The sequence below is a fragment of the Mesoplodon bidens genome (genome assembly GCF_964165515.1).
Source record: "Mesoplodon bidens genome assembly, chromosome: X".
Taxonomy (NCBI): domain Eukaryota; kingdom Metazoa; phylum Chordata; class Mammalia; order Artiodactyla; family Ziphiidae; genus Mesoplodon; species Mesoplodon bidens.
In genome coordinates, this window is record NC_138163.1 from 124,478,365 (window position 1) to 124,504,663 (window position 26,299).

At 44.1% G+C, this 26,299-nt stretch overlaps 1 protein-coding gene across 2 annotated transcripts in view; it reads right to left on the bottom strand.

Moving 5' to 3' along the window:
* The window catches only part of PDHA1 (pyruvate dehydrogenase E1 subunit alpha 1), a 42,789-nt gene extending 16,872 nt beyond the window's left edge, over window positions 1-25,917 (bottom strand). Inside the window, exons 1-2 of one of the 2 annotated variants that reach the window (XM_081222851.1) lie at window positions 25,726-25,917; window positions 17,783-17,860 (exon numbers count right to left, since the gene is read on the bottom strand). In XM_081222851.1, coding sequence (XP_081078977.1) covers window positions 17,783-17,791 — 9 coding nt within the window. In that variant the 5' untranslated portion in view covers window positions 17,792-17,860; window positions 25,726-25,917. Of the gene's footprint in view, window positions 1-5,648; window positions 5,826-17,782; window positions 17,861-25,725 lie in introns of those variants that run through there. The other variant, XM_081222850.1, reaches the window with a different exon arrangement.
* Window positions 25,918-26,299: the final 382 nt, after the last annotated feature.

Here is a 26,299-nt window from a genome sequence, read left to right on the forward strand (position 1 = left end):
CATTGGAAGCGCAGAGTCTTAACCATTGAACCGCCAGGGAAATCCCCAGTGCTCCCTTGTTGATGTTCAGGTGGCTGTCACTGCTTGGTGGGTGGGGAGCAGGTAAAAAGCTGCCAGAAATGTTTCCTTTTCACTCTGCTCACAGCAACAGTACTCTGTGTGATGGCTAAGGTCCAGGTTAGACCACAAACATTTAATCACTTAGGAGGACTGTACTACTTTAGCCACATTCTGCCACGTCACACATATGTAAACCAATATGACTTCTTCTCATGCAGACTTGAAGAACGTTCTTCAGATCCCACAAAAAGTACTTTTGATATGTTCATACAGTGTGTTACCTTACCATCCAACTTGTAGCAATGGACTTGATCTTGGTGAGAAGGGGTAAGGTTGATCTGCTAAGTGTACAAGCCAATAGGCAGAAAGCTATTACCTAGTGATCTCTTCACCCATCAATATACCATTATCCAATAAAGCCAACAAAAACCATGACATTGCTGGAGAAAAAAAGTTGAAATGCTAGAGACAAATGCTTCAGTTAAGTTAAAGATTGAGAGAGTCCAATACATCTAAGAATAAGTGAAGAAAATTGAGAAATTTGGGAAGAAGTAAAGTTGACAAGTATGAGGTGACAAACAAAAGGTTATGTTTGGAAATCATGAAATGGATATGTTATTTATTTTTTTTTTTTTGCGGTACGCGGGCCTCTCACTGTTGTGGCCTCTCCCGTTGCGGAGCACAGGCTCCGGACGCGCAGGCTCAGCGGCCATGGCTCAAGGGCTCAGCCGCTCCGCGGCATGTGGGATCTTACCAGACCAGGGCACGAACCCGTGTCCCCTGCATCAGCAGGCGGACTCTCAACCACTGTGCCACCAGGGCAGCCCGGATATGTTATTTTTGACAGTTACTTTGTTTTGTGGGGCTAGAAATATATATCTTGTCTTGCAAAATAAATTTCCAGATACAACTACAGAAAGTGCATTTTGGAGACTGAAAACTAACGACCAAACCAGTCAAGCAACAGTAACCGAGAAAAGGAAAAATTCTCTTTCTCCATCCTAAATTCCCAGCAAGAAAGAATGACAGTTCTACATAATAAAGAGCAAGAAGGTAAGGTCGAAGATTTTGACTGTCAGAAAGCTACTTATATACTTTCTCCCATTTCATTACTGTGAATCTCAAAAATAGTAAGATTCACTGATATAATGGGTGAAAGGAGTCACATTAAGCGAAAGTTAAGCTAAAAGTCATATCAGAAGTGTGAGGGGGGACCTTTCTCACCTTCTGAGATGGCCCACACTCTGTGGAGTGTGTTTCTCTCTAAATAAATCCACTTCTTGCCTATCACTTTGTCTCTCACTGAATTCTTTCTGCGATGAGACATCAAGAACCTGAGCTTCGGGGCTTCCCTGGTGGCACAGTGGTTAGGAATCTGCCTGCCAGTGCAGGGAACACGGGTTCGAGCCTGGTCCGGGAAGATCCCACATGCCGCGAGAAACTAAGCCCATGTGCCACAACTACTGAGCCTGTACTCTAGAGACCACGAGCCACAACTACTGAGCCCGTGTGCCACAGCTACTGAAGCCCACGCACCTAGAGCCCGTGCACCACAACGAAGAGTAGCCCCCGCTCGCTGCAACTGGAGAAAGCCCACGCGCAGCAACGAAGACCCAATGCAGCCAAAAATAATAAACAAATAAATAAATAAAAATAAAACAAAACAAAAAAAAGAAATGTGAGGGAGATTCCGATCAAGATAGTGGAGGATTAGGACGTGGAGCTCACCTTCTCCCACAAATATCAATATACCAAAAATACATCTACGTGTGGAACGGTTCTCACAGAATATCTACTGAGCTCTGGCAGAAGACCTCAGACACCCAAGAGGGCAAGAAAATCTCCACATAACTGGGTAGGACAAAAGAAAAAAGAAAAAAAAAGAGAGAAGGCAATCAGGATGGGACCTGCGCCCCTGGGAGGGAGCTGTGAAAAAGAAAAGGTTTCCACACCCTGAGAAGTCCCCTCACTGGTGGAGATATCACCCAGGACACAGGTGGAGCTTTGGAACATTGGAGTTGAGTGCGGCAACTGGTTTGCGGAAAGCAAAGTGGAGAGAGACCTACACAGACAGTTGGTACCACGACCTTGCACTCCCCAGCTTGAGACGCTCCTCCACTGGGCTGGGCAAGGGCTGGGTGCTGAGGTTTGGGCTTCGGAGGTCAGACCCAGGGAGAGGACTGGAGTTGGCTACGTGCAGACAGCCTGAGGGGGCTGGAGTGTGGTGCACCATACCTGAGGGAATACTGGAAGAAGCTTGGGCCCGCCAGAAAGGCAAGGGGCCATTGTTGGGGGATGCATGAAGAGAGAGGTGGGACCGCCATAGGAGCTTCTTTCTCCGTGCACTCTCAGGCAGCAGGGCACCACCTACACGAGCTCCGGGGGGCGCACTAGAGCCGCCACTGCCATCTCGGACTCCAGAGGCGGATGCAGACCACTGCAGCTGCCAAGGGTCCCGTGACTGGGCACCAACCATTGCCCCCACCCTCCCCAGGAGCACGCGCGGGCCACGCACCTGCACATTCCCTATCAAGGGGATAACGACCAGCACACGCAGAGGAAAGAGACGGCAAGAATCCAAACCAAAAACAGCCCTCATGCCAGAAAAATATTAAACCCACACAAACTACGCAGGGAGGCACCTGCATATAAGGAGCCCTCCAAGACTACAGTAGATAACTGTTTCTCCTAAACTCAGAGTCAGAAAAATATAAGCAAAATGAAGAAGCAGAGGAACCACTCTCAGTTAAAAGACCAAGAAAATTCCCCTGAAGGAACCAACAATGAAACAGGCCTTTTCAGTCTAGTAGATGCCGAGTTCAAACAGGAGATAATGAAAATACTGAAGGACTTAAGAAAGGCTATCGACAGAAATGCAGAGTACTGTAAAAAAAAAAAAAAACACTAGAAACTAGAAAGAGGAGCCAAGAAAAATTAGAAACTTCATTTGCTGAGACGAAAGCTGAGCTAAAGGCAATGAATAGCGGAATGAATAATGCAGAAGAAAGAATAAGTGACCTCGAAAGTAGAATAGTGGAAATTACCCAATCAAAACAGCAGACAGGGGCTTCCCTGGTGGCGCAGTGGTTGAGAGCCCGCCTGCCGATGCAGGGGACACGGGCTCGTGCCCCGGTCCGGGAAGACCCCACATGCCACGGAGCGGCTGGTCCCGTGAGCCGTGGCCGCTGAGCCTGCGCGTCCGGAGCCTGTGCTCCGCATCGGGAGAGGCCACAACAGTGAGAGGCCCGCGTACCGCAAAAAAAAAAAAAAAAAAAACAGCAGACAGAAAGGCTAATGAAAAAAAATGAAAGCAATATAAGAGACCTATGGGATAATATAAAGTGTGCCAATCTACGCATAATAGGGATTCCAGAAGGAGAAGAGAAAAGGAGACTGAAAATGTACTTGAAGAAATTATGACTGAAAACTTCCCAAGCCTAAAGAAGGAAGCAGATATCCAGAAACAGGAAGCACAGAGGGTCCCAACAAGATGAACCAAACAGACCTACACCAAGACATGTTATAATAAAATGGCAAAAGTTAAAGAGAGGATTTTAAAGGCAGCAAGTGAAAAACAAAGTGTTAGTTACAAGGGAATCCCCATAAGGCTATCGGCTGATTTCTCTACAGAAATGCTGCAGGCCAGAAGGGAGTGGCAAAATATATTCAAGTCTTGAAAGGGAAAAATCTGCAACCTAGAATACGCTACCCAGCAAGATGATCATTTAGAATAGGAGAAGAAATAAAGAATTTCTCAGACACGCAAAAACTAAAAGAATTCAGCAATACTAAACCTACCCTAAAAGAAACAAAGTTCTTCTCTATATAGAAAAGAAGATATAGGAAGGAGGAAATCACAATTGGAAAGTAAATCACTTAAATTAGCCACTATACAGATCAAAACAAAAACAAAAAAACCTATTTGTGAAAGTGATGATAAACACAAGGAACAGCAAAAGGATAAACATGAAGATGTAATCAAAAGGACATCAAAATCATAAGATGTGGGGAAGGAGAGTGACAACATGTAGATTCGTTTTTTTAGAATGCATTTGAGCCTATATGACTACCAGTCTAAAGCAAACAGATACAGGAAGGGGTTCACATACTTGAAAAACAGGGCAACTGCAAGTCAAAAACATACAAGAGATTCACAAAAACCAGAAAGAAAACACAAGCATAAAATAAAATCCTCAAACCATAAAAAGGAACAAAGAAGAAACACAGAATAAACTGGAAAACAAGGTTTAAAATGGCAATAAATACATATGTATCAATAATTACCTTAAATGTCAGTAATGCTCCAATCAAAAGACACAGAGTGGCAGACTGGATTAAAAAAAAACCAAGAGCAGGCTTCCCTGATGGCGCAGTGGTTGAGAGTCCGCCTGCCGATGCAGGGGACACGGGTTCGTGCCCCGGTCCGGGAAGATCCCACATGCCGCGGAGCAGCTGGGCCCGTGAGCCATGGCCGCTAAACCTGCGCGTCCGGAGCCTGTGCTCCGCAACGGGAGAGGCCACAACAGTGAGAGGCCCCCGTAACGAAAAAAACAAAACAAAACAAAACCAAGAGCCTAAAATATGCTGCCTACAAGAGACCCACTTCAGGGCAAAGGACACACAAAGATTGAAAGTGAGGGAATGCAAACGGAAATGACAAGAAAGCGGGGGTTGCAATACTCATATCAGACAAAATAGACTTTAAAACAAATAGCATAAAGAAAGATAAAGAACACTATATAAAGATAAAAGGATCAACACAAGAAGAGGATTTTACACCCGCCAACATATATGAACCTAATATAGGAGCACCCAAATACATAAAACAAATACACAGACATAAAGGGAGAAATTTACCGGAATACAGTACAAGTAGGAGACTTTAACACCCCACTCACATCAATGGACAGATCTTCCATACAGAGGATCAATAAGGCAACAGAGATCCTAAATGATAATAACAATGCTTAACACAGGTAGCACCTACTATGTACCAGGCGCTACCGGGAAAAGTTTACATATTTGTCACTCGTTTAAGCCTCACCGTCTCTCATCCTCATTAAAAAAAAAAAAAAAAAAAAAAAACACAACCCCACGGGGTAAGTACTCTCATCTCCACTTTAGAGATGAGGAAACTGAGCACGGGGATCTTTAAGAAAAAACAAAAACCTCTTACTCAAGGTCACAGGGCTAGTAACTGGTGAAACTGAAGTGTGAATGGAGCCACTCTGTCTCGGGATTCCCGGTCAAGAGGAAGATTTAAAATGAGTGGGCTGGGAAGAGGCGGTCAACTGGAGACTCGAGGAAGCCCAAGGCCCCCTTTTCTGTCTGAGGTAAACGAACGGGCCCTTCCAGAGCGCACCAACCAGGCCGGCACCGGGAGCCGCGCCTGACCTCCACGCGGACCTTATAAAGCTCCCCCTCCCTCAGTCGGCGCCTCGCGGCCAGGAGCGGAGCGCAGGCGCAGGACGTGGAGGCAGGACAAAGGCCCGCGGCTCCACGAGGCCCGGCCCGCTCGTCCTGCCCTCTGGCGTCCTCCGGCCTCGGGCCCACTCGCGACCCACCCCGGCTCACTCACGCCACCTCACCGGCTTCTGGGCGACGCCCGACAACACGCGGGCGAGCATCTTCCTCATGGAGTGCGGGCAGTGGCGGCTCCCTACGACCCAAGCAGCGCGGCCCAGGTGCCTCCAAGTCTCCTTCAGGCTCCCGGAGCGGACGCTACCACTCACGCCAGCACGACGCGACGGAGACGTCATGCGCCTCGCCGGACCCGTCATGCGCCTCACCGGACCGCGGGCCAACCAGAACGGCTCCCAGGGCGTGCCCCGCCTACCTGAGAGAGCCCATTGTGTGTCAGAGCCAGAGGGCGAGGCTGAGGGATCCTTCCGCCACCAAGCAGCCGGCAGGTGAGGCGCCGGAGACCTGAGGGCGCCTGCGTGGGAAAGTGAGGCCACACCTCTAGGCCCCGCGGGAGAAAGACCTTCTTGGATTTTGCACCCCAGCTGAGCCACGCACGATCGTGCAAGGCCAATTCTACTGAGCGTCCAGCCCTGCCGGTGCTGCAACTTTGCAGCCTTTGCTCAATACACAAGATGGTGAAGATTAATATGCCTGGTGGAGGCCAAAAGACAGAACACCTGGTTTCTATAAATGGTTCTGCTGCTAACTTGTCTTTTAGAGATCATGTGACAGTTGTAAGTCTTCCCTATCTACTGTGAGCTAGGATTTGATGAAATAAAATTCATATTTTAAGGCAAGACAAGAAAAATTTAAACAAATTGTTTCTTCTCTGCCCGTTTAGGCCTCCTGCCTCCCCTCTCGTGTGCATTGTGCACCTGCATTTATGCATTAACCTGAACTCCCTAATGGCAGAAATACCTGCTCAACCATAAACATCAATTTTTCTTTTTCTAGCGCCAGCCATGTAACCCCTTTGAAGATAACATTCCTTTCTCAATCCTGTAAGGGATCACAATGACCCACCACTCACCTTGGATGTGCATACATCTTTGGTGAATTTTATGTACAATGCCAATATATCATTTCCATTAAAGATAGCGACGGGTACAGAACAGACCAGGTCACATGACCTGGGGAGATACGGGGCCACACCTAATGGAAGTTCTTAGCTTAAACACTTACATATGACCTTATTAATGTCACTAGCTATATTGTTTATATCCTGCCTATTTTACAAAATGATTGTTTCTTTCATTACCAGATGTGTGACTGAGCCTGTGATAAAAATAACAATGACTACGTGACTTGAAATGATTCACCAAATACTGATATATAGTTCTCTTAAGATCAATGATGGTAATAGCGTAACTCTAGCTATGGGAAGAAGCAACAAGAGGGAACCATTTCCGGGACCATAACAGACCAGTAAGACAGGCGGTCCAGAGGCTTTGGGCTACTGTCAACAGGGCCTAATCCACTAATAGCACATGGAGAGTCCTATCAATGAAATCCTGACCTTACCTGGGAATGAGCATTCCTAGTGTTGTGGGCCAAATTGGTCATGAAATGCCTCCCAAACGTTGGTCTAAATTAAGACCGAAAGGGAAGGGTTTGTAAAATAAAGAATGTTGCCCACCATCCAGTTCTACAAGCATCAAGCTGTGAGCCGCTGCAGTCACCGACCTAAAATATACCCTAAAAGGAATTCAGGGTGAAGAACAGGGTGAGGCATTTTGTGCTCTGGGAAAACTGGCAGAACTGGCCCTCAGGTAGTTAGATATTTTCAGGAGAAAATTTTATGAACCCAGTTTCTTGCATCTTCCCATACTTGGAAAAGCACTAAAACCATTAACTAAGATATCTCTTCCCTCATGAACAGCAGTAACCTTCTACCAAGATGCGTGTTTGATTGCACGTGCCCCTTCTCTAAAATCACTGACATACTGGCCTCCCTGCCCCCTTACCTCTGCAGAACAGTTCTGAGATCTCTGAGAGGCTGTCTCCCAGGTTATAATCCTCAGGTTGGCTCAAATGAAATTTTCCATTTCTTTCTTAGGTTGACTATTAATTTTTTCCTCATTATAAAATAAATGTCATGGGGATGTAATATACAGCATATTTGAAAGTTGCTAAGAGAATAGATCTCTTAAAAAGTTGTTATCACGAGAAAAAATGTGTAATTATGTATAGTCATGGATGTTAACTAGACTTATTGTGATAATTTCACAATATCTACAAATATTGAATCATTATGTTGTACACCTGAAACTAATATAGTATGTCAATTATACCTCAATAAAAAAAGATCCATTTCATTTCTTAAAGGAAAATAAACTTTGACAGTGTCTATAATAATGTAAAAAAAAAAAAAGAAAGAAAGAAGAGAGGAGGGTTTCAGAGCTTGGGGAGAACTGGAGATGAGGGACTCTTCTCTCTCCAGCACTCCGGCCTGGCCAGTTTATGACCAGCTTCTCTGGGTGAAGCCGGAGGATTTAGATTAGGGATCTTGAAATATGCCTTTTGACCTTTCCTTTACAAAGCACCCTAAAAATTCTCAATCAAGCTGAACTTTAGAGCAAACCATGGTCCTTACCATGCCTTGGGCTTTCTTGGTGGGAGCCATCCCCCCAGTGGATGACTTAGAAAAATCATATATACAGGTCAGAAAAGTCAATGAATATTTGAGTGTTTTTGATGTGCTAGGCTCCATGCTGTGGGAAGGATTTTTTTTTTTTTTTTGGCCGTGCTGTGTGGCTTGTGGAATCTTAGTTCCCTGAACAGGGATCAAACCCAGGCCCTCAGCAGGGAAAGCGCAGAGTCCTAACCACTGGACCACCAGGGAATTCCCTGTTGGAAGGATTATGGCTAGGGGCTCTTCTGACTTCAGAGCCACAGAAATGTTTTCCATAACCATAACACAAAATGGAATACAAATGGAGACAAAATGCAACAAATGAATTTAACCATATATGAAGTTGTTGACCTAACCCCACAGGGAATGGCCTGAACAACACAGTAATAAAGCCAGAAAAAAAGAACTGCTCAAAAAAGGCTTAAGTTGTTTTCAGTTATCAGTGTCATTGTTATTGGAGACCACACACACACCCGCCCCGATAAAATGAATATATAATTGTGTTGATGTCATTAGGAACCAAGATTTTCAATGTAAAACAAAAGAGACACAAATATAAAATGAAAGTAAAAGAAGCTTAGTGGTAGTGATTTTGAATTGGAAATAACAGTATAAACTCATGACTATTTTCCCCTTAAAATATATACATCTCAACTCTCTCCACTGGAAAGACCTAGAAGCAAAGAGCCACCCAATAGTAATTACTCTGAAAACTGGTAAAGGGAAAGAATTGAGGATTTATCCTCCCTCTCCTATACAGACTGAATTTCAAGGTAAACCAATAGCTGATAGGGGAAAGTTTTTTTTTTTACTTTTTATTTTATATTGGAGTATAGCCGATTAACAATGTTGTGATAGTTTCAGATGCACAGCAAAGGGACTCGGCTATACATATGCATGTACCCATTCTCCCCCAAACTCCCCTCCCATCCAGGCTGCCACATAACATTGAGCAGAGTCCCCTGTGCTATATAGTAGGTCCACTGGTTATCCATTTTTTTTAAGTTTATTTATTTATTTTTTTAATTAGTTTCTGCTTTATAACAAAGTGAATCAGTCATACATATACATCTGTTCCCACATCCCTTCCCTCATGCATCTCCCTCCCTCCCACCCTCCCCATCCCACCCCTCCAGGCGGTCACAAAGCACCGAGCTGATCTCCCTGTGCTCTGCGGCTGCTTCCCACTATCTATCTACCTGACGTTTGGTAGTGTATACACGTCCATGCCTCTCTTTCGCCTTGTCACAGCCCACCCTTCCCCCTCCCCATATCCTCAAGTCCATTCTCAAGTAGGTCTGCGTCTTCATTCCCGTTTTGCCCCTAGGTTCTTCATGACATTTTTTTTTTAAATTCCGTATATATGTGTTAGCATACGGTATTTGTCTTTCTCTTTCTGACTAACTTCACTCTGTATGACAGACTCTAGGTCTATCCACCTCATTACAAATAGCTCAGTTTCGTTTCTTTTTATGGCTGAGTAATATTCCATTGTATATATGTGCCACATCTTCTTTATCCATTCATCCGATGATGGACACTTAGGTTGTTTCCAGCTCCGGGCTATTGTGAATAGAGCTGCAATGAACATTTTGGTACATGTCTCTTTTGGAATTATGGTTTTCTCAGGGTATATGCCCAGTAGTGGGATTGCTGGGTCATATGGTAGTTCTATTTGTAGTTTTTTAAGGAACCTCCATACCGTTCTCCATAGTGGCTGTACCAATTCACATTCCCACCAGCAGTGCAAGAGTGTTCCCTTTTCTCCACACCCTCTCCAGCATTTATTGTTTCTAGATTTCTCTTTTTTTTTTTTTTAATTAGTTTCTGCTTTATAACAAAGTGAATCAGTCATACATATACATCTGTTCCCACATCCCTTCCCTCATGCATCTCCCTCCCTCCCACCCTTCCCATCCCACCCCTCCAGGCGGTCACAAAGCACCGAGCTGATCTCCCTGTGCTCTGCGGCTGCTTCCCACTATCTATCTACCTTACGTTTGGTAGTGTATATATGTCCATGCCTCTCTTTCGCTTTGTCACAGCTTACCCTTCCCCCTCCCCATATCCTCAAGTCCATTCTCAAGTAGGTCTGTGTCTTTATTCTCGTTTTGCCCCTAGGTTCTTCATGACATTTTTTTTTTAAATTCCGTATATATGTGTTAGCATACGGTATTTGTCTTTCTCTTTCTGACTAACTTCACTCTGTATGACAGACTCTAGGTCTATCCACCTCATTACAAATAGCTCAGTTTCGTTTCTTTTTATGGCTGAGTAATATTCCATTGTATATATGTGCCACATCTTCTTTATCCATTCATCCGATGATGGACACTTAGGTTGTTTCCAGCTCCGGGCTATTGTGAATAGAGCTGCAATGAACATTTTGGTACATGTCTCTTTTGGAATTATGGTTTTCTCAGGGTATATGCCCAGTAGTGGGATTGCTGGGTCATATGGTAGTTCTATTTGTAGTTTTTTAAGGAACCTCCATACCGTTCTCCATAGTGGCTGTACCAATTCACATTCCCACCAGCAGTGCAAGAGTGTTCCCTTTTCTCCACACCCTCTCCAGCATTTATTGTTTCTAGATTCCTTGATGATGGCCATTCTGACTGGTGTGAGATGATATCTCATTGTAGTTTTGATTTGCATTTCTCTAATGATTAATGATGTTGAGCATTCTTTCATGTGTTTGTTGGCAGTCTGTATATCTTCTTTGGAGAAATGCCTATTTAAGTCTTCTGCCCATTTTTGGATTGGGTTGTCTGTTTTTTTGCTATTGAGCTGCATGAGCTGTTTATAAATTTTGGAGATTAATCCTTTGTCAGTTGCTTCATTTGCAAATATTTTCTCCCATTCTGAGGGTTGTCTTTTGGTCTTCTTTATGGTTTCCTTTGCTGTGCAAAAGCTTTGAAGTTTCATTAGGTCCCATTTGTTTATCTTTGTTTTTATTTCCATTTCTCTAGGAGGTGGGTCCAAAAGGATCTTGCTGTGATTTATGTCATAGAGTGTTCTACCTATGTTTTCCTCTAAGAGTTTGATAGTTTCTGGCCTTACATTTAAGTCTTTAATCCATTTTGAGCTTATTTTTGTGTATGGTGCTAGGGAATGATCTAATCTCAAACTTTTACATGTCCCTGTCCAGTTTTCCCAGCACCACTTATTGAAGAGGCTGTCCTTTCTCCACTGTACATTCCTGCCTCCTTTATCAAAGATAAGTTGGCCATATGTGCGTGGGTTTATCTCTGGGCTTTCTATCCTGATCCACTGATCTATCTTTCTGTTTTTATGCCAGTACCAGACTGTCTTAATTACTGTAGCTTTGTAGTATAGTCTGAAGTCAGGGAGCCTGATTCCTCCAGCTCCGTTTTTCGTTCTCAAGATTGCTTTAGCTATTCGGGGCCTTTTGTTTTTCCAAACAAATTTTGAAATTTTTTGTTCTAGTTCTGTGAAAAATGCCATTGGTAGTTTGATAGGGATTGCATTGAATCTGTAGATTGCTTTCGGTAGTAGAGTCATTTTCACAATATTGATTCTTCCAATCCAGGAGCATGGTATATCTCTCCATCTATTTGTATCATCTTTAATTTCTTTCATCAGTGTCTTATAGTTTTCTGCATACAGGTCTTTTGTCTCCTTAGGTAGGTTTATTCCTAGATATTTTATTCTTTTTGTTGCAATGGTAAATGGGAGTGTTTTCTTGATTTCATTTTCAGATTTTTCATCATTAGTGTATAGGAATGCCAGAGATTTCTGTACATTAATTTTATATCCTGCTACTTTACCAAATTCATTGATTAGCTCTAGTAGTTTTTCGGTAGCATCTTTAGGATTCTCTATGTATAGTATCATGTCATCTGCAAACAGTGACAGCTTTACTTCTTCTTTTCCAATTTGGATTCCTTTTATTTCCTTTTCTTCTCTGATTGCTGTGGCTAAAACTTCCAAAACTATGTTGAATAAGAGTGGTGAGAGTGGGCAGCCTTGTCTTGTTCCTGATCTTAGTGGAAATGGTTTCAGTTTTTCACCATTGAGGACAATGTTGGCTGTGGGTTTGTCATATATGGCCTTTATTATGTTGAGGAAAGATCCCTCTATACCTACTTTCTGCAGGGTTTTTATCATAAATGGGTGTTGAATTTTGTCGAAAGCTTTCTCTGCATCTATTGAGATGATCATATGGTTTTTCTCCTTCAACTTGTTAATATGGTGTATTACATTGATTGATTTGCGTATATTGAAGAATCCTTGCATTCCTGGGATAAACCCCACTTGATCATGGTGTATGATCCTTTTAATGTGCTGTTGGATTCTGTTTGCTAGTATTTTGTTGAGGATTTTTGCATCTATGTTCATCAGTGATATTGGCCTGTAGTTTTCTTTCTTTGTGACATCCTTGCCTGGTTTTGGTATCAAGGTGATGTCGGCCTCGTAGAATGAGTTTGGGAGTGTTCCTCCCTCTGCTATATTTTGGAAGAGTTTGAGAAGGATAGGTGTTAGCTCTTCTCTAAATGTTTGATAGAATTCACCTGTGAAGCCATCTGGTCCTGGGCTTTTGTTTGATGGAAGATTTTTAATCACAGTTTCAATTTCAGTGCTTGTGATTGGTCTATTCATATTTTCTATTTCTTCCTGAGTCAGTCTTGGCAGGTTGTGCATTTCTAAGAATGTGTCCATTTCTTCCAGGTTGTCCATTTTATTGGAATAGAGTTGCTTATAGTAATCTCTCATAATCTTTTGTATTTCTGCAGTGTCAGTTGTTACTTCTCCTTTTTCATTTCTAATTCTATTGATTTGAGTCTTCTCCCTTTTTTTCTTGATGAGTCTGGCTAATGGTTTGTCAATTTTGTTTATCTTCTCAAAGAACCAGCTTTTAGTTTGGTTGATCTTTGCTATCGTTTCCTTCATTTCTTTTTCATTTATTTCTGATCTGATCTTTATGATTTCTTTCCTTCTGCTAGCTTTGGGGTATTTTTGTTCTTCTTTCTCTAATTGCTTTAGGTGCAGGGTCAGGTTGTTTACTCGAAATGCTTCCTGTTTCTTAAGGTGGGATTGTATTGCTATAAACTTCCCCCTTAGAACTGCTTTTGCTGCGTCCCATAGGTTTTGGGTCGTCGTGTCTCCATTGTCATTTGTTTCTAGGTATTTTTTAATTTCCTCTTTGATTTCTTCAGTGATCACTTCGTTATTGAGTAGTGTATTGTTTAGCCTCCATGTGTTTGTATTTTTTACACATCTTTTCCTGTAATTGATGTCTAGTCTCATAGCATTGTGGTCGGAGAAGATACTTGATACAATTTCAATTTTCTTAAAATTACCGAGGCTTGATTTGTGACCCAAGATATGATCTATCCTGGAGAATGTTCCATGAGCACTTGAGAAAAATGTGTATTCTGTTGTTTTTGGATGGAATGTCCTATAAATATCAACTAAGTCCATCTCGTTTAATGTATCATTTAAAGCTTGTGTTTCCTTATTTATTTTCATTTTGGATGATCTGTCCATTGGTGAAAGTGGAGTGTTAAAGTCCCCTACTATGAGTGTGTTACTGTCGATTTCCCCTTTTATGGCTGTTAGTATTTGCCTTATGTATTGAGGTGCTCCTATGTTGGGTGCATAAATATTTACAATTGTTATATCTTCTTCTTGGATCGATCCCTTTATCGTTATGTAGTGTCCTTCCTTGTCTCTTCTAATAGTCTTTATTTTAAAGTCTATTTTGTCTGATATAAGAATTGCTACTCCAGCTTTCTTTTGATTTCCATTTGCATGGAATATCTTTTTCCATCCCTTTACTTTCAATCTGTATGTGTCTCTAGGTCTGAAGTGGGTCTCTTGTAGACAGCATATATATGGGTCTTGTTTTTGTATCCATTCAGCCACTCTGTGTCTTTTGGTGGGAGCATTTAGTCCATTTACATTTAAGGTAATTATTGATATGTATGTTCCTATTCCCATTTCCTTAATTGCTTTGGGTTCGTTATTGTAGGTATATTCCTTCTGTTGTGTTTCTTGCCTAGAGAAGTTCCTTTAGCATTTGTTGTAAAGCTGGTTTGGTGGTGCTGAACTCTCTCAGCTTTTGCTTGTCTGTAAAGGTTTTAATTTCTCCATCAAATCTGAATGAGATCCTTGCTGGGTAGAGTAATCTAGGTTGCAGGTTTCTCTCCTTCATCACTTTAATTATGTCCTGCCACTCCCTTCTGGCTTGTAGGGTTTCTGCTGAGAGATCAGCTGTTAACCTTATGGGGATTCCCTTGTGTGTTATTTGTTGTTTTTGCCTTGCTGCTTTTAATATGATTTCTTTGTGTTTAATTTTTGACAGTTTGATTAATATGTGTCTTGGTGTATTTCTCCTTGGATTTATTCTGTATGGGACTCTCTGTGCCTCCTGGACTTGATTAACTATTTCCTTTCCCAAATTAGGGAAGTTTTCAACTATAATCTCTTCAAATATTTTCTCAGTCCCTTTCTTTTTCTCTTCTTCTTCTGGAACCCCTATAATTCGAATGTTGGTGCGTTTAATGTTGTCCCAGAGATCTCTGAGACTCTCCTCTGTTCTTTTCATTCTTTTTTCTTTATTTTGCTCTGCATCAGTTATTTCCACTATTTTATCTTCCACCTCACTTATCCGTTCTTCTGCCTCAGTTATTCTGCTATTGATCCCATCTAGAGTATTTTTCATTTCATTTATTGTGTTTTTAATCGATGCTTGATTCATCTTTAGTTCTTCTAGGTCCTTGTTAACTGTTTCTTGCATGTTGTCTATTCTATTTCCAAGATTATGGATCATGGAAATAGAATCTTGGATCAGCTTTACTATCATTATTCTGAATTCTTTTTCAGGTAGACTGCCTATTACCTCTTCATTTGTTAGGTCTGGTAGGTGTTTATCTTGCTCCTTCACCTGCTGTGTGTTTTTCTGCCTTCTCATTTTGCTTATGTTACTGTGTTTGGGGTCTCCTTTTTGCCGGCTGCAGATTCGTAGTTCCCGTTGTTTTTGGTGTCTGACCCCAGTGGCTAAGGTTGTTTCAGTAGGTTGGGTAGGCTTCCTGGTGGGGGGGACTAATTCCTGTGCTCTGGTGGTTGAGGCTCGATCTTGTCTTTCTGGTGGACAGGTCCACGTCTGGTGGTGTGTTTTGGGGTGCCTATGGCCTTATTATGTTTTTAGGTAGCCTCTCTGCTAATGGGTGGGGTTGTGTTCCTGCCTTGCTAGTTGCTTGGCATAGGGTGACCTGCACTGTAGCTTGCTGGTCGTTGACTGAAGCTGGGTGCTGGTGTTGGGATGGAGATCTCTGGGAGATTTTCGCTGCTTGATATTATGTGGAGCTGGGAGGTCTGTTGTGGACCCGTGTCCTGAAGTTGGCTCTCCCACTTCAGAGGCACAGCACTGGCTCCTGGCTGCAGCACCAAGAGCCTTTCATCCACCCGGCTCAGAGTAACAGGGAGAAAAAGTAGAAAGAAAGAATTAGTAGAAGAAAGAAAGAGAGAGGGAAAGAAAGGAAGAAGGGAAGAAAGGAAGGAAGGAAGGAAGGAAGAAAGAAAGGAAGGAGGGAGGGAGGGAGGAAGGATGGAAAGAAAGGAGGGAGGGAGGGAGAAAGGAAAGGAAGAAAGACAGGAGGGAGGGAGGAAGGAAAGAAAAAGAAAGTGGAAAGAAGAAGGGTGGGAGGGAGGAAAGAAAAAGAAAGAAGGAAAGGAGGAGCGGAGGGAGGGAGGGAGGAAGGGAGAGTAGGAAAAAAAGAAAGAGCAGGTAAAGTAAAATAGAATAAAGTATGAAATATAGTAGCGTTATTAAAATTAGAAAGTAATTATTGAAAAAAAAAAAAAAAAACCGGACCGATAGAACCCTGAGACATATGGTGGAAGCAAAGCTATACAGAGAGAATCTTACACAGAAGATTACACATACACATTCACAAAAAGAGAGCAGGGGGAAAAATCAAAAATCTTGCTCTCCAAGTCCACCTCCTCAATTTGGGATAATTCGTTGTAAAAAGAGGAAAAGGGCGAGAAGTCTGAAATCTTGCTCTCTAAGTCCACCTCCTTAATTTGGAATAATTCGTTGTAAAAAGAGGAAAAGGGGGGAAAGTCTTAAATCTTGTCCTCAAAGTCCACTTCCTCAATTTGGGATGATTCGCTGTCCATTCATGCACTCCACAGACGCAGGGCACATCAAATGGACCGTGGAGCTTTAATCCGCTGCCTCCGAGGCTGCACAGAGAGATTTCCCTGCCTCTGCTCTCACAGCTCCCGGGTCTCAGCCTTGGACCTGGCCCCGCCTCTGCGCGTAGGTCGCCGGAGGGCGTCCGTTCTTCGCTCAGACAGGACGGGTTTAAAGGAGCCGCTGATTCGGGGGCTCTGGCTCACTCAGGCAGAGGGGAGGGAGGGGCGCGCAGTGTGGGGCGGGCCTGCGGCGGCAGAGGCCGGCGTGACGTTGCAGCAGCCCGTGGCGCTCCGTGCGCTTTCCCGGGAAAGCCGTCCCCGGGTCTCGGGGACCCCAGCAGTGGCGGGGTGCACAGGCCCCCCGGAAGGCGGGGCGGACAGTGACCCGCGCTCGCACACAGGCCCCGCGGCGGCGGCGGCGGCGGCGGCGGCGGGCCGCGGCGGGCGGGCGGCGGCGGCGGCGGCGGCCCACGCCCGTCTCCGAGGTCCGTGCCTTACCCGCGGCTCGTGCCTGTCACCGGCGCTTCCCCAAGCAGCCCTCTTAATGCCCTCTCCTCGCGCACCAGGAAACAAAAGGGAAAAAAGTCTCTTGCCTCTTCAGCAGCTCCAGACCCTTTCCCCGGACTCCCTCCGGGCTAGCCGTGGTGCACTAACTCCTTCAGGCTCTCTTCCTGCCGCCAGCCCCAGTCCTCTCCCTGCGCTCCGACTGAAAGCCGATACCCGAGCCTCAGCTCCCAGCCCCGCCCGCCACGGCGGCCGAGCAGACAAGCCTCTCGGGCTGGTGTGTGCCTGAGGGCACCGGTCCTCTGTGCCAGAATCTCTCCGCTTTGCCCTCCGCACCCCTGTTGCTGTGCTCTCCTCCGCTACTCCGAAGCTTTCCCCCTCCGCCACCTGCAGTCTCCGCCCGCGAAGGGGCTTGTAGTGTGTAGAAACCTTCCCCCCTTCACGGCTCCCTCCCACTGGTGCAGGTCCCGTCCCTATCCTATTGTCTCTGTTTATTCTTTTTTTCTTTTGCCCTACCCAGGTATGTGGGGAGCTTCTTGCCTTTTGGGGGGTCTGAGGTCTTCTGTCAGCGTTCAGTAGGTGTTCTGTAGGAGTTGTTCCACGTGTAGATGAATTTCTGATGTATCTGTGGGGAGGAAGGTGATCTCCGCGTCTTACTCTTCCGCCATCTTCCTCCGGGGTCCTGGTTATCCATTTTAAATACAGCAGTGTGTGCATGTCAATCCCAAACTCCCCGACTATCCCTTCTCCCCATCCTTCCCCCCCCCAGAAAGTTCCTTACAGAAAAGTTTTCACTAATTAAGAAGGAATCCTAGAGTTTTAATATCCCCATCTTGCAACCCTCAAGGAGATGATGAATCTAGCCATTGGGGAACTTTATAAAGTAGGATCAAATTGAGAACATCTGGTCAACCAGCAGCCCACGCTCCTGCCCCAAGAGAAGCTCAGGTGCCTCCTCACCTGAAGCATGTCCTTGCCTCCTATCACACTGGAATCCCATCAAGCCTTCAGGCTTCCTACCAGCTTACAGGATGGAATCTGTAAAATCAAAAAATGCAACAAGTATTACGGAAGAGGTGGCCTAGTGTCTTTAAAAAGCAAATGGCAAGATAAAAGAAAAAATAAGTGGATGCAGGAATTGTCACATGTTACGAGACTTATCAGCCAAATGCAACCTGTGGATCCCGGCTGCATTCCAAAAAAAGCAACTGGAAAAAAACATTGTCAGACAACTTAGACAATTTCAACACTGACTGGATGTAATGATATTAAAGAATTGCTTAGGTATGCAAATGTTATTAAAGTAATTTTACAAAGAGTCACAGATACACACTCAAGTTTTTACAGTTGAGATGATATGATGCTTGGGAGTAGCTTTAAAATAATCCAGTGACAGTGGTGGCCACACTGGCGGAAACAAGATGGACCATGAGCTGATAATTGTTTAACCTGGTGGTGCCTGAACAGGGGTTCCTTGGACTCTTCTCTCTACTCTTGCAGATGTTTGAAAATTTCTCATTACAAAAAGAGCAGTACAGATGCCAGACATCAGGGATTACATGGTGAACAATTCTCTCTGGTGGTTTTAAGAAAATCCACGTTTCACCTTTTGGTATTTGCTACAGGGCATAGAAGCTACAGAAGGGCTTGCTTACGTCAGGCCATTGCAAACATTTATGAATACTCATTCATTTCACAATACATACTGAGCACCTGTAAACCAGACACTGGAGTTGTAGGTGACAGGCATATGATGGCTGTCATGGAGTTAGGCTCTGGGGGAGAAGGGGATGGATATTGAATGGATAAATTACACACATAGTGCACATTTCCATTATAAAGAGTGTTACGGAGGACTGGCGGTGATCCGGAAAGACTGAGGAAAAGCCTTTCAGATGTGATCTGCTAACCGAGCTGCACTGAGTAACCATCTGAGCTGAGGCAGGAAGAGGGCATGCCCGGCGCAGTCCCAGGTCAAAGGTGCTTTTGAGAAATGGAAACAAGATTAACAGTAGATCATCCTGCTCCTTTTAGGCTCACTGAGCATTTTAGACGTTTATCATAAGAACAGTGAGAAGCCAAAGAAGGATTTTAACTTTAGCTTTGCATTTTGTACATATGGAAGATAAGATATACCTACCCATGACAGGACCCCAAGGGAAATTCATTGAAAGAGGTGCCATAGTGTTTTCTTGGAAGCATGGGTTTCCTGAAACACGGTAAGATGTGTAAATAATGGTGGGTATGATCATTTCGTTCTAATAGCCAATGTAGAAATGTAAAAAAAAAAAAAAAGTATTCTAAACTCTTCCCTACTGAAATGTGGGTGTGCTCAAGGTGAAGAGAATTTAAGCATGAAATGCTCGGACCACCAGATCTGCAGTTCAACTATGGTGCTGCCTTTGACCTATTCTGCATGGCCTGACAAGAGTAGGGCAAACCTTTTTTTCCATCTGTGGTTGCGTCACCCTGGGTTGGCTTTCACGAAACCAGAGACTGCATCACATGGCACACTCTTCTAAGTCTGGCCTTGTTCTTCCATCACGCAGACCATGGCTGATTAGTGTGGCCTTAAGTTATTGTCAGTCATTTCCTGCGGCTGATTTCCAAACAGAAGCAGCCTTTGGAAACCTAATAATAGGCTTGTGGAGAGGCAGCATAGCATCTGGACTCTGGAATCTGTCTGGTCTCAAATCCTGACTCAACCACTTACTAGCTGTGTGACCTGGGGCAAGTTGCCTAATCTCTCAGTGCCTGGACATGCTCATCTTTAAAAAGAATGGAATGACATGGGCTTCCCTGGTGGCGCAGTGGTTGAGAGTCCGCCTGCCGATGCAGGGGACACAGGTTCGTGCCCTGGTCCGGGAAGATCCCACATGCCACGGAGCGGCTGGGCCCGTGAGCCATGGCCGTTGGGCCTGCGCGTCCGGAGCCTGTGCTCCGCAATGGGAGAGGCCACAACAGTGAGAGGCCCGTGTACCACACACACAAAAGAAGAATGAAATGACAATATTCATCTCATTGGGCTGTTATGAAGCTTATATAGATTCATATTTGTCAAGCACTCAGAATAGTGCCTGACCTATAACAAGCACTATTACTAGAATTTGGTTGGTGTGCAAATCTTCGAACTTCTTGGTGTCTCACTGTCCTCATTAGTAAAGCAACTTCTAGAAACTTCTATTTTCCAGGTCCACTTTGAGAATGAATCAGTTGGGTACTCAGCAGGTTTAAGAGGTGACTGCTATCTTTATAGTCAATAGTTAACTACTGTTTACGGCCACCAACAAGAGCTACTACATAAACAGAAAGAACCTCTGTCAGTGTAGTACTTAGCCAAACCAAAGGTCATTAATTGAACAACGCGGCTAAACAAAGGCAGATGTCCAATGGCAGGTGGGATCGGGGTGTTCAGCGGCCTTTGAACTCATCCTGCAGCTCAAAGCTTCTTACTGGGTCAGGTTCTCCACTCATGAAAATCCACCAGGCCTCAAATGAGATCTAATTAAACTTAAAAGCTTTTGTACAGCAAAGGAAACCATAAACAAATAGAAAAAACAACCCACAGAATAGAAGACAATATTTGCTAATGAAGCAACTGACAAGGGATTAATCTCCAAAATACAAACAGCTCATGCAGCTCAAATTTAAAAAAAAACAAACAACGCAATCAAAAAATGGGCGGGGGACTTCCCTGGCGGTCCAGTGGTTCAGACTTCGCCTTCCAATGCAGGGGGTGAGGGGTCTGATCCCTGGCCAGGGAGCTAAGATCCCACATGACTTGCAGCCAAAAAACAAAAACATAAAACAGAAGCAATATTGTAACAAACTAAATTAAGACTTTAAAAATGGTCCTCATCAAAAAAATCTTTTAAAAAAATGGGTAAAAGATCTAAGTAGACACTTCTCCAAAGAAGACATACAGATGGCCAAGAGGCACACGAAAAGATGCTCAACACCACTTATTATTAGAGAAATGCAAATCAAAACTACAATGAGGGCTTCCCTGGTGGCGCAGTGGGTGAGAGTCTGCCTGCCAACGCAGGGGACACGGGTTCGTGACCCGATCCGGGAGGATCCCACATGCTGTGGAGCGTCTGGGCCCGTGAGCCATGGCCGCTGAGCCTGCGTGTCCACAGCCTGTGCTCCACAACAGGAGAGGCCACAGCAGTGAGAGACCCACGTACCGCAAAAAAAAAAAAAAAAAAAAAAAAATCTACAAACAACAAATGATGGAGAGGGTGTGGAGAAAAGGGAACCCTGCTACACTGTTGGTGGGAATGTAAATTGGTGCAGCCACTATGGAGAACAGTATGGAGGTTCCTTAAAAAAACTAAACGTAGAGCTACCATATGATCCAGCAATCCCACTCTAGGGCATATACCCTGAGAAAACCATAATTCAAAAAGATACATGCACCCCAGTGTTCACTGCAGTACAACTTACAATAGCCAGGACATGGAAGCAACCTAAGAGTCCATTGACAGAAGAATGGATAAAGAAGATTTGGTACATATACACAATGGAATATTTCTCAATCATAAAAAAGAACGAAATAATGCCATTTGCAGCCACATGGATGGACCTAGAGATTGTCATACTCAGTGAAGTAAGTCAGACAGAGAAAGACAAATAGCATATGATATCGCCTATATGTGGACTCTAAAACCATGGTACAAATGAACCTATTTATAAAACAGAAATAGAGTCACGGATGTACAAAACAAACTTACGGTTATCAAGGGGGGAAGGGGGAGATAAATTGGGAGACTGAGATCGACATACACACACTACCATATAATAAAATAGATAACTAATAAGAACCTACTGTGTAGCACAGAACTACTCAATACTCTGTAATGGCCTACATGGGAAAATAATCTAAAAAAGAGTGGGTATACGTATAACTGATTCACTATGCTGTACAGCAGAAACTAACCCAACAGTGTAAATCAACTATACTCCAATAATAAAAATTAATTTTAAAAAAATCCACCAGGCCTCGCCAACTGTCTGCACACCTGGCTGAACCGTCGATAAAGCTTGCCAATCTTAAGAAACTGGCCAACCTTTAAGAAACGAACATCAGGATTTACCAAACACAAGGGAGGGGCAATTAGGGACTTTACCAAATAGCTATAATAGGATTCTTTCTTAAAGTAGTTTCTCATCATTTTATAACTAGCATTTTTCTTATGACAAACGAAACGTGTTCCATGTAGAAATTCTGGAAACTACAGATAAATCAACATCAAAAAGATAAAAATATTCTACCACCATACAAGGCCACACAAAGTGCTGTTAGTGTCAGTATATCACCCCCCAGCAATATACTTTTGCTACCCATTTACACATTTAAAAACTTTATAGGAATGAGGTCAGAAGGTACCTAATAGTTTGTAACCCCTTCCCACGGCTGAGTAAATATTTTTAACAACCTGATTTTTAATTCCTAATAGTCCACTGTAGCTATAATTTAGTCCACTAACCCGTCATTGTTGCACAATTAGATGCTTCTCCATTTTTACAATCATAAACTATGCTTCAGTATATTTGTAGTTATCACCTCATCCAATTTATTATTATTATTTTTAGGACAAATTTCTCGAGGTGCAATTGCTGGGCCCAACAATATGCAAACATTTCAGGGATGTGATTCAGAATACTCTTGGCCCCTTAGGAAGCCTTAAATCCATTTTCAGGAATCCCCCTGGGGCCCAAAGAGACCATTATATCTATTTTTAAAAAGCATTTCCAGATGTTTAAATATTTTGTTGACTCCAAGGGTGGTGGTAGAGGGGCTAAAAAGTGAGACTTGGACAAAAACTGAATGCCGGGGGCTTCCCTGGTGGCAGAGTGGTTGAGAGTCTGCCTGCCGATGCGGGGGACACGGGTTCGTGCCCGGGTCCCGGAAGATCCCACATGCTGCAGAGCGGCTGGGCCCGTGAGCTATGGCCGCTGAGCCTGCGCGACCGAAGCCTGTGCTCCGCAACGGGTGAGGCCACAACAGTGAGAGGCCCGCGTACCACAAAAAAAAAAAAAAAAAAAAAAGGGGGGAATGCCGTTTCCCTGGCACGCCGACTGCCAAAAGTGCGCGTGCGCACCCTTGCCCGGGTGGGCCCCCAGGTCACTGCATCTGCCACATGGCTATGGTCCTTGGCCCATCCTGAGCCTAGATGTGCCTTCCTTAGTCTCTCCTCTCTTGCCTTTGCTCCTCCCTTCCCAGTGATTCTCAATGGGATCCGAGCTGTCCCCTATGGCTGACCATGGGCACGTCTGCGGCTGGGGGTTTGTTGTCACAGTGATGGGGGGGAATACCCTTGAACTTAGATTCCCGACACCCTGTGCGATGGAAACATTTTCTATTTCTCACATGACTTTCAAATGTTCCTCTGGACATTTATGTAGGTGAAATCCTGCATCTAAAACCTGTATATAGGGGGCTTCCCTGGTGGTGCAGTGGTTAAGAATCCGCCTGCCAGAGCAGGGGACACGGGTTCGAGCCCTGGTCCGGGAAGATCCCACATGCCGCGGAGCAACTAGGCCCGTGCGCCACAACTACTGAGCCTGCGCTCTAGAGCCTATGCTTGGCAACAAGAGAAGCCACCCCAATGAGAAGCCCGCACACCACAACGAAGAGTAGCCCCCGCACACCGCAACTAAAGAAAGCTCGTGTGCAGCAATGAAGGCCCAATGCAGCCAAAAATAAATAAATTAACAAATAACTAAATTTTAAAAAAATAAAAAACCTGTATATAATATCTGGACCTAGATCCTACCTCCATGCTACAGAGAAATAAAAAACAGCTTTTGAATGCATCTTCCAGGAATACATAGGTACTTAGTAAGTAAACGGAGGAAAGGCTGTGTCAATAATTTGTTTGGTTCCAGGTTTTTCAAGACTTGTTTACAACTACAGAAAACTCGTGTCACCAGTGGCAATGCTGCTAGTGGTATTCAAGTGAGTGATTTAACACTCCACTTCCGTCTACACCCACAGCTGCCACAGTCACAGTGACCACTTCACTGTGGCTCTAATGTAGTCGTCCAAGCATACATCTTAGTTTGTAACACACTACTTTGCTTTCGTTTCATTGTTATGTTATAGTCTTTAAAAAAATCTAAAAATTATGTGTGTAGTTAGGTACTATTATCTATGAATTGCATTTCAGGATTTTAAAGAGTGTGTTTAAAACTATTTGTTATAAAAAGCTGGCATTGTAAAAGACTGAAATTAGAACATTACCTAACACCATACACAAAGGTAAACTCCAAATGGATTACAGACTTAAATGTAAGACCAAACATTATAAAAAACTCATAGAGGAAAACATAGGAGGAACACTCTTTGACATAAACCACAGCAAGATCTTTTTTGACCCACCTCCTAGAGTAACGGAAATAAAATCAAGAATAAATAAATGGGACTTAATTAAACTTAAAAGCTTTTGCACAGCAAAGGAAACCATAAACAAGACAAAAAGACAACCCTCAGAATGGGAGAAAATGTTTGCAAATGAAACAACAGACAAAGGATTAATCTCCACAATATACAAACAGCTCATGGAGCTAGCTCAGTATTAAAAAAGCAAACAATCCAGTTAAAAAATGGGCGGAAGACCTAAATAGACATTTCACCAAGGAACACATACAGATGGCCAAGAGGCACATGAAGAGATGCTCAACATCACTAATTATTAGACAAATGCAAATCAAAACTACAAGGAGGCATCACCTCACACCGGTCAGAATGGTCATCATCAAAAAATCTACAAACAATAAATGCTGGAGAGGGTGTGGAGAAAAGGGAACCCTCTTGCACTGTTGGTGGGAATGTAAATTGATACAGCCACTATGGGGAACAGTATGGAGGTTCCTTAAAAAACTAAAAATAGAACTACCATACGACCCAGCAATCCCTGAGATATATCCTGAGAGAACCATAATTCAAAAAGAGTCATGTACCACAATGTTCACTGCAGCACTATTTACAATAGTCAGGACACGGAAGCAACCTAAGTGTGCATCAACAGATGAATGGATAAAGAAGATGTGGCACATATACACAAGGGAATATTAATTACTCAGCCATAAAAAGAAACGAAATTGAGTTATTTGTAGTGAGGTGGATGGACCTAGAGTCTGTCATATAGAGTGAAGTAAGTCAGAAAGAGAAAAACAAATACCATATGCTAACGCAGATATATGGAATCAAAAAAAAGAGAGAAATGGTACTGACGAACCTAGTTGCAGGGCAGGAATAAAGATGGAGACATAGACAATGGACTTGAGGACACGGGGTGGGAGGGGGAAGCTGGGGCGAAGTGAGAGCAGCATCAACATATACACACGACGGAATGTAAAACAGCCAGTGGGAAGCAGCCGCATAGCACAGGGAGATCAGCTCGGTGCTTTGCGAAGACATACAGGGGTAGGATAGGGAGGGTGGGAGGGAGGCTCAAGAGGGAGGGGATATGGGGACATGTGTGTGCATATGGCTGATTCACTTTGGTGTACAACAGAAACACAGTATTGTGAAGCAATTATACTCCAATAAAGATCTACTTAAAAAAAAAAATCTGGCATTGGGCTGTGTTAGGCAACTTGCTGGCGACCCCTAGTGGCGCCCTCCAGCATTGCTTCACAGCCGGCGGCGCTCTGGTTTAAAAGCTTGTTGGCTCCAAAATGTGGTAACGAAATAACCCCTTCCTCCCCCAACCCCCCAGACTCAACCTGGACTGGTTCCCGTTAGTGTGCTGGTGCCTGAGCAGGGGGGATGGAACGGAAAGCGGGGGTGGGGGTGGGGGGGCGGTCAGAGGCAAGGGAAAGAACGCCAGCCCCATGTATCTCTTCATACCTAGAAAATTTAAGCATGTCACATCCCACCATTTTTTATGTCTTACCTGCTGGCGTCTCCCCGCTTTTCCCCTCCATTAATGGCAGGGTCCCAATGTGTACTTGCGACCCATGCTTTTCTCAAACCAGTGCTTCTCCCGTTTAGCGCGCGCCAACCCCCCTCGCGGGCTCCTTGCAAAAGACTGGGTGGTCCCGCCCCCCGCGTTTCACATCCGGGTCTCCTGGGCCGGGCCGACTTTGCCTCTCCCAAGAGCTCCCAGGTGTTGCTGATGCGGCTTGATAAGGGAGCAGCTCAAACTCTGCTTTGAATCCTGTGCCTGAGCAGTCAGCTTTGCAAAGTTTCCAAAATGCCTGGATTTAAAGGAATTTTGCACTTTTCTAAGGCAACAGAGCGCAGTGGAGGACTACCTCATAGAAGGGTCCCTGGGAATCCTTTCCTGGAGGCGGGCGGGGAACGGAATCAGCTGTGCTTACTCGCCACGGCGACGCAAGTTTTCCCGCATCTCAGCATTTCCCCCAAATGAGCCTCCATGCCTTACATAAAATACTTCACTGGGAAAAGCTGTTTGGCAGCTTCGAGGCCTCTGCTCTAAAAGAAGAGTGTCTTTTCAGAGAGAAGAA